This window comes from Juglans regia, chromosome 10, assembly GCF_001411555.2.
Source record: "Juglans regia cultivar Chandler chromosome 10, Walnut 2.0, whole genome shotgun sequence".
NCBI lineage: Eukaryota > Viridiplantae > Streptophyta > Magnoliopsida > Fagales > Juglandaceae > Juglans > Juglans regia.
Genome location: NC_049910.1, coordinates 34,334,770 through 34,343,837, shown reverse-complemented (window position 1 = coordinate 34,343,837; position 9,068 = coordinate 34,334,770). Strand labels below are relative to the sequence as shown.

The window sequence follows — 9,068 nt, the reverse complement described above, 5'->3', positions numbered from 1 at the left end:
TTTAATTGTGGTTGAAGTCAATAATGCACTATTACGTGAGGAAATTATGAATGTTTTGATAAGAGATCATTTCACTTTACAAACAAGCCCCAAGTCTTTTATTTAAAATTTAGAGTACTGATTTGTGTGGACTTATATGTGTAATAATCAAATATAGCATACGCATGGATATGTTAATGAGACTTTCTACATATCAGTAGTCTGATGATGCATCTCTCACACCAACTTACAAATACAAACTAAGATACATCCCACTTCAAATTGACTTATATAAAAAAAAAAATGTTTGAGATTTCTCGTTAAGAATTTTAAAGCAGCAAAAGATAGAGTCAGTCATACTAAAAATCATTAATTCAAAAGTTAGCTCTCTTTGTCCTATCTCTATCTCCATCTCCATTATGACTGAGTCAAGGGAACCCAGTAGGCATGGATATGTCATCACCTTGGAAGACTTTCTAGATGGTCATTCGTGGAAACATGCGTATTATATGGAAAAAGGAAGAGATGAAAATGCAAAACAAATTATTTATATAAATATTTATTTGGAAATGGTGTCCATATATATGTCGTTAATTTCCAGTCATATATATGTCATTATTTTAATATTTGTGGTTGTAGTCAATAATGCACTAATATTACGTTATGAGTGTATAGGTAGGTGCCGGTGGCCTATTTAAACAAAACCTTTGCGAGTTTTATAATTGATCAATGGATCAGATGGGGCGTTTTTGTTGGTTCATTTTTATTATTTTGGTCTGTGTTCAAGCTTCTATCATCCCTCCGTGCTCTGCTTGTTTGGAGGAAGAGCAAAATGCTCTTTTCCTACTGATCAACTACCCAAAAGAATCTTTTTCACCATCTTCCAACTTAATTACCAACAAAGAGATTCATGCTACTGATTGCTGCAATTGGACAGCTGTCGAGTGCAGCAACATTACAGGCCGTGTAACCCTTATTTTTATTGATTGGTTGACCTATTGGTACTCATGGGATTCAGCTTGGAGTAGTCGTGGATCAGAATATTGGTACTTGAATACCTCACTATTTCTTCCCTTTCAAGAGCTCAAGTCTTTGTATTTGTACGGTTACAGATATAATTTTAGGGTATCAAAAGAAGGTCTGTGCATATTATAACTTGTGATATAGAATTTTTTCGATCCATTTTTCTTGTGAGATGAGAAATTAGTTGAATATACTTATTTTGAATTTAACCAAAATTATTGTAGGTTTGGAAAGATTGTTTGGGTTGAGCAAGCTGGAGGAGCTTTACTTGGATGATATTCCCTTCAATGACAGCCTCCTGCCATCCCCTGCCAAGATTGCAACCCTCAAGAAACTATCTTTGCGTGGAATGAAGGAGTGGGATTGCGAAGCTGCTAATAATAGCCAAGGTAAGTATCAATAATAAAATTGCTCTTTTTATTGTAAAAAGGAAATATAAAATCACTTCTTATTAATTCAAAGAGTATTATTCTAGAATCACATTCTGATATTGTACTACAATTTCCATTCTGTTACAGTAAATGTGAAGTCTATATATATAAAACCATTGTGGGTCTGTATATATACAGATACAAGTAGAAATCAAAGTTCAATAGAATTCAAGAATTCAGTTTCTCTTTTTGTCCTTTTCACAAACATCTTCTTTACGTTTAACACTTCTCATAAACCTTTTCACTTATATTAATAACATATATGATTAATCCGGTTATTGACTATTTCTTCCAAAATAGTCAATAACTAAATTTTTTCCATTTGTTGTTAGTGTTGCAAGAGACAAATCATGAAAGAGCCTCCAAAACCTATTTTCAAGAAAATTAAGTAGCAATATGATCACTCATTTAAAGGCGACTTGGCCTTAGATTTAAAGTTGGTCCAAATATATGGAGAATGAGAAAATCAAACAGACATCGGTTATTTCCACAAGCTCAAATCATTGGACACATAGCTCCCATATAGATATACCAATTTGTTGTATTTTAAGATTTATTGTACACAGCTTTGGACATTGAAAAATCAAAATTGCAGGTTTTGAAAGATTGTCTGCTTTGAGCAAGCTGGAGGAGCTAAATTTGGAAGATAATGACTTTAATGAAAGCATCTTGCCATCCCTTGGCAAGATTACATCGCTTAAGAAACTATCTTTGAGGTGGAATAAGATTACTGGAAGGGTCCCAATTAATAAAGGTCGGTTTATACTACTACTTCTATTTTCATTTACCTTACTTATATTTATGTAGTTTCCTAATCTGATTCAGTTTTTACAAATTCTTCTAATGAATAATGGAATATCAAAATTATTGCAGGTTTTACAATGAGTAAGCTAGAAGAGCTTAACTTGGATGGTAATAACTTCACAGACATGAGATTCATTTGTAAGATTCCATCTCTCAAGAAACTATATTTGAGAAAAGCTAAGTTGAATGGGGGAATTAATATCCATGGTAAGTCTCAAAGTTCAAATACTTATCAACACACATGATAAGTAATTTCAACGCACATGATAAATATCTAAAGCTTGTGTTATATTTTTTTAGAGCTTGGAAAACTAAAGAACCTACAGGAGTTGCGTTTGGATTATTCATCCATCGACAAAAGCTTTCTTCATAAAGTTGGAGTGATGACTTCTCTTAATGTATTATCAATGAGTACTTGTGGACTCAATGGTAGCTTACCCAACCAAGGTAGAAACGTTTTTTCCAAATATATTGCTGATCATAAACAAGCTGATCTTAGTAGCATAAATTAAAAATCTACTTATTTTACAGGTTGGTGTGAACTCAAAAATCTACAGCAGTTAGACCTTGGTGATAATCATTTTGAAGGAAGATTACCTTCTTGTTTAGCAAACATGACAACACTTCGAGCATTGAGTCTCGCATTCAATAACTTCAACCGAAGCATTTCTCACTCTCCCATATTTAGTTTGCAGTCACTTGAGTACCTTTTTCTGTCATTTAACACACTTGTTGATGAAACAGAGTCTCAAAGTTGGACTTCATACTTTCAGTTGAAGGTTCTGTCGTTGTTAAGTAGCCCTGCTAGAAGACCCACTAGAACGATTCCCAGATTCCTTCATTACCAATATAAGTTACAAGCAATTGATCTCTCGCACAATAATTTGGTTGGAAAGTTTCCCACTTGGTTGCTAGAGAACAATACAAGATTGGAGATTCTTAATTTAAGGAATAACAATTTCATAAACCCTTTCCAAGTACCCTATCATCCTAATCCCCATATTCGAAAAATAGATATTTCGAATAATGATCTAGGAGGTCCGATTCCGACAAACTTGGGTTTAGTTTTTCCCAATTTAGTGCATTTAAACATGTCTCAAAATGCATTTGTAGGCATAATTCCATCTTCTTTAGGTAATTTAGTTTCCTTGATGACTTTGGACTTGTCTAGCAATCATTTGTCAGGAATAATACCAGACCATTTGGGAATGGGTTGCCTCAATTTGAAATACCTCAAATTGTCAAATAATAATTTAAGTGGGCAATTATTTCCAGCCATAAATAATCTAAGAGGTCTTAAGTTTTTGTATTTGGACCACAACCGATTTTCCGGAAAGATCCCATATAGCTTATCCAATAGTACTCACTTGATGGCATTTGATTTTAGTAGCAACTCTTTGTCAGGCAAGCTTCCAAGATGGATTGGCAACATGACCAACTTGGTTCAAATTGTTATGGCCAAAAACCAACTTGAAGGTCCTATTCCGATTGAGTTATGCAAAGTCAAAGACATCATATTTCTTGACCTTTCCGAGAATAATTTGTCTGACTTCATACCATTGTGCTTTAATTCATGGAACATCAAACATGTTCATCTGGGAAAAAATAGGCTAAGTGGTCCCATTACAAGTGCATTCAAGAATAGCTCTGCTCTGGTAACATTAGATCTTAGAGATAACCGCCTAACTGGCAACATTCCAGATTGGATCGGAAACCTCTCATCATTGAGCATCCTCCTCTTGAAAGCTAATCACTTGCAAGGAATGATTCCAATTCAAATATGCCTTCTTCGAAATTTAACCATGCTGGATCTTTCAAATAATAATTTTATTGGTCCAATAGCTCATTGCTTGAGCAACATTAGTTTTGGGGCAACTAACCAAAAATCCGATCTACGAAGTTTAAGCTCTAGTTTTCTTATTCGAGCAATGATATACTTGGAGACAGAGGCAGAAGTAATTATTGAAAATCATGATTATTATGATAGTTTCCAGGATGTGGATGCACAACAAGAAGTAGAGTTCACAACAAAGAGAAATACTTACTCCTACAAGGCCGGTGATATCCTCAATTTATTGTCTGGAATAGACCTCTCATGCAATTGTTTATCTGGTGAAATTCCACTTGAGCTTGGATACTTGAGCAACATCCGTGTGCTGAACTTATCGCACAACAATCTAATCGGATCAATCCCCACAACATTCTCAAACCTAAAAGAAATAGAGAGCTTGGATCTCTCCCACAATAAGTTGAATGGCAACATTCCCCCTCAACTTATAGAGTTAAACTTTCTAGCTGTCTTTAGCGTGTCTGACAATAATTTATCGGGCAGAACACCAGAAAGAAAAGGTCAATTTGGAACCTTCGATGAAAGCAGCTATTCGGGAAATCCTCTTCTGTATGGACCTCCACTACCTAATACTTGGAACAAAACTGGATTGCCATCTAAAGATAAGGGAGAAGAAAGTGATGGTTTCATTGACATGGATTTTTTCTGCATAAGTTTTGGTGTGTCTTACACAATTGTGTTGTTGGGAATTGTTGCAGTTCTGTATATAAATCCTTATTGGCGTCAGGTGTGGTTTAGCTTCATTGAAGTGTGCATTACCAAGTCCTTTTATTTTTTTGGTTGTGATTTCTTGTAAGTTATCATGTACTTTGTAAATTATGTAGCCTTGCATAATGATGTTTGAAAATGTTTGTATGCTTGTTCTTGATTTTCAAATATGAGGTTTATAACTTTCGATAAACCTTTATCGATCGATTATTTATCTATTTTCTACTAAAATGTATGGACTTTTTATGTGTATTTCTATTGAAATTTAAGAATTTGTAAATATATAGGGTGTTATTATTTGCTATTCGCTAGAGTTAAAAAAAATTTGACAAATGAAGAAACTATAAGCATGACTCATTTACAAACCCAAAGACACTGGAAAGGAAGTTTGGCAAAATTTTCCTAGAAAGTGACTCATTTGTGGTGACTATGGCCATCAAGAATTCCCATTTGACACAAGCCTGACTAAATCAATTAATTGTAAGGATATTATGCACCTTCTCCAAACCTCAATGCATTGGAAAGTACAAAAAAAATTGATTACAAAATTGATATGTACATTCATAGCCCAATACACAGTCACCAATTTTCAATTTTGAAGCATACCACCCACCTCTAAGATCCCATGTATTGAATTTCCAAAGCAATTAAGATCCCCTTTATATTGGTTTGTAACAAATTTGATTAGTTTTTTATAATATATGTTTAATTTGATCTTAAAAGAAGAAAAAAAAGGAAGAAATGAGAGGAGGTTGTAAATATTGTTCATAAAGTAAACTTGATAAAGATTAATCATGTTTAGGAAAATCTATAACAACTAAAATCCTGCTAGGGTTGTAGATTATGTTAATCATTCAACGTCCCAATAACTAACACGGAAATTAGCAGGTTTCACAAAGAAATGACAATTAGATGAAGAAAATTAAAACTATATATATATTATATTAGAGGAAAATTTTATTTATCATTTATTTTACTATCATCCACTTAACATCTTATGATGTGGCATGAAATGATTGGCCCATAAGTTGGATGTAACAAATAATCTCAAATAATTTAATACCATATAGTGCTATAGTCACAAAACAAATTTGGGCTTGTTTGGAGAGTGAGATGAGATGAGAATTTTGTGAATAATAGTAAGATAATTTGTTAATAGTGATGAAATAGTTTGAGTTGAGTATTTTTTTAGTTTTGAGAAATGAGAGAAAAAATTTAAATAAAAAATATTATAAAATTAAAATATTGTAAGAATATAGTTTTATAATATTATTTTTATTTGAGATTTGAAAAAGTTGGAATTATTTTTTATTTTTTATTTAAAAATTTGAAAAGTTGAATGATTAGTTTTTAAAAGATGTAATGATTAGTTTTAAAATTTTGTATTTGAGTGTTTGGGAATAAGATATGATGAGATCAAATTATATTAGATGAAAATTTAATATCTCATCCCATGCCTCAAACCTACCATTAAAGTAAACATATAAAGAGATAAGACTTTATGCGATACGTTAGATCTATATTATAATAAAAATAACTTTAAAACTAATTTAACACATGAAACTACATCAATTTATATATTTACTTATATAAAGCTAATACATTTCTCTTACAAAATTTATCAATTTTTTTCGTTACTTTTTTTTTTTAGAAAAAATTAAAAGTTAAAACAAAGCATATTCTCGTCAGCTTTGAGGAAACAAATGCTGCGGTGACGACATAGACGACCTCTAAAGCATATTCTCGTCAGATTTACTCCCCAAGCAAAACTCCTCGCCTCTTTGTTTCCTCGACCTATAAAGCAAATTTCATTAGTTTAAAGTCCATTGGAGCGAAACCTATGATCACTATCTTTTTTCTCAATGGCGAAGCTAAAGATAGGAGGGACATGGGCTGGTGTGATAGAGGTGGTACTGGAGGAATGGACCGTGCCCATGTTGAGGATAGAGGTGGCAAAGCGGTCAAACTGCGGCCTTGAGTCGATCAATTTGATTTGCGAGGGAAAGGTCTTGAGAGATGGTGATGGCACTGAGAAGCTAGCCCAACAGGGCATCTAGAACAACGCTAGGATTCTAGCCAGTCGAGGCTGCGTCGAGGAGGGAAAGTCCTTGGGGGAGGAGTTTCTGGCCGAGGAGGAATGCTCTCGGAGACTCAGCAGAGTCAAGTGAGTCTTGCAAGTCTTTATGCATGCTTTCCCTCTTTTAGATTCGTTTTTTGTTGTTTTTACTTGCGAAGAAATAAAAGCAGGTTGGCTATTGATTTTACTAATTTTGATGAGAGGTTCGTTGTTCCTCATAAGTAATGTATATTGTTGAGTCTTTGTGCTTGTTTTAAGTTTGTGTCTTTTAATCGTTGGTTTGTTAATTTTTCTATTTTGATTATAGATTTGTTAATTGATTTTTGAAGGATAGTTTCGATGTCCTTTTTCTGTAATGCAGTTGCATAACTCACCTTCTCTCTCCCTTTCTCTGTAATGCAGTTCATTGGTATGATAGATCTCAGGGATTTTGATAAGTAATGTGTTTGATTTTAAAAATATAATTACAAACGCAATTTGATAAGAAAGTTGAGTTACCCTAATGCAAGAGTACTGTTGTCTGATCATTGGTATGATAGATCTCAGGGATTTTGATAAGTAATGTGTTTGATTTTAAAAATATAATTACAAACGCAATTTGATAAGAAAGTTGAGTTACCCTAATGCAAGAGTACTGTTGTCTGTGATGTAATCATCACAAGAGTACTATTGTCTCAAGTCTGTGTTGAATTAACCCTAATGCAATAGTATCTTCCACACGAATCTAGTAATTGCGAAAGCAATAATTGGAAATACCTCTCTAGGATTTGATATATGCCCTCCAATATAGTGGCTTTAGAAAATCAGAGGAGCTGGTTAAATGGTTATTCTAGTGCCCAATTTATATGTCTCTCTGGCGTGCCAAACATGGCCCTAACTGTTTTTATCATTTTCCATAAATGAACTTTTCTATCCAAGTGAAGGGGTGAGGGAGTGGTTGTTTGTCTGTTGTCTGCATACCCAACTTGGTGAAAGCATGCAAGAAAAGCCCAAAAAGAGCACCAAGCAAGCTGCAATTGGAATGACCATGTTCTCTAGTTTGTTAGGAGTTGTTATTACAATGTATATATACTACTCATTTAATGACCTACATTATATTTCGCATGATAACATGATAATGGCATTTTTTCTTTTCAATATTCTTGGTATGCATGCATAATTTTGTTGTTGCTTTGGGTTATGTTGATTGCCTTGGGAAAGGATTACTTTTTAGCTTTCATTTTAATGCTTTGCCCGTGAGTCTGTTCTTTCTAACTTGATGGAATGTTTGTCGCAACATGGCAGTAGCCACGGCACTGGCCAAAAGGCATGCAAATGGTTCACTACTAGTTGAAGACTTTAACATAGAGGTTGAAGATCAAAGTGGACATATTGTGCAGTTGGGATCTGAAACTGATCGGTATGGTAAATAGTTAAGTTTTGTGCATAATATTTTGAAAGGGCGGTTAGATGTGAGCATGGAATTCTTTTATTGAGGGATTTAAGGATCTACGATCCCTTTCTCAATGCTGAAGATTTGAACGAACTTTCATGTTACAGGACTGTAATGATGGGACTGATGCTTCATGCAAATGGAAAGCAACTAATTAGGAGTGAGAACTACAAAGATGCATTAGAAGTGCTCACCATGTGAGAGGATTAATTCAACCCCATATGTTTTCATGATTGTAATTTTGGGATTTTCAAATTAGACCATAGTTACCTCCCCCCCCCCCCAAAAAAAAAAAAAAGAAAAGGAAAAAAGTTCTTAGAAGAAATATGAGTAAGACTCAAAAGTTTGAATCAATGCTATTGTCCTGATCAATTGTTTTCTTACTCAGTAATCATAGATTTTCTCCCATACAATTCTAATCGATAACCCGACATTCTCTTTGGTTACGAACCCCCTCTGTGTCTATTGTTGTCTTTTTTTATTGTTGGTTTTAATCTTGCATCGATGAATAGATCAATGTAATTCTCATGTGGGTGTGACTTGATCAATGTAATTCTGATGTATTCGGTATTTACCTCTTAGTAGTGCTCATTAGTACAAAAGTTTTGTAGGGAGCAAAAAAGGTATGGAATGACACCCTCAAAGAAAGCTATGGATCTTAATAAACAGAATGAATTGGTCTTAGTTGGGTAAGTATGCCAACCAATACAATTTTTAGGGTTTAGGATTTGATCTACTTTCTTTTTCACACTTTTCCACCAAATC

The 9,068-nt window shown here is 33.8% G+C and overlaps 1 protein-coding gene across 3 annotated transcripts in view; it reads left to right on the top strand.

The window, feature by feature from the left end:
• Window positions 1-707: 707 nt before the first annotated feature.
• Window positions 708-9,068, top strand: part of LOC109005318 (receptor-like protein 56) — a 75,324-nt gene continuing 66,963 nt past the window's right edge. Inside the window, exons 1-6 of one of the 3 annotated variants that reach the window (XM_018984252.2) lie at window positions 708-1,117; window positions 1,227-1,391; window positions 2,029-2,187; window positions 2,307-2,444; window positions 2,538-2,684; window positions 2,769-5,029. In XM_018984252.2, coding sequence (XP_018839797.1) covers window positions 709-1,117; window positions 1,227-1,391; window positions 2,029-2,187; window positions 2,307-2,444; window positions 2,538-2,684; window positions 2,769-4,882 — 3,132 coding nt within the window. In that variant the 5' untranslated portion in view covers window position 708 and the 3' untranslated portion in view covers window positions 4,883-5,029. Of the gene's footprint in view, window positions 1,118-1,226; window positions 1,392-2,028; window positions 2,188-2,306; window positions 2,445-2,537; window positions 2,685-2,768; window positions 5,030-9,068 lie in introns of those variants that run through there. The other 2 variants (XM_035694933.1, XM_035694932.1) reach the window with 2 other exon arrangements.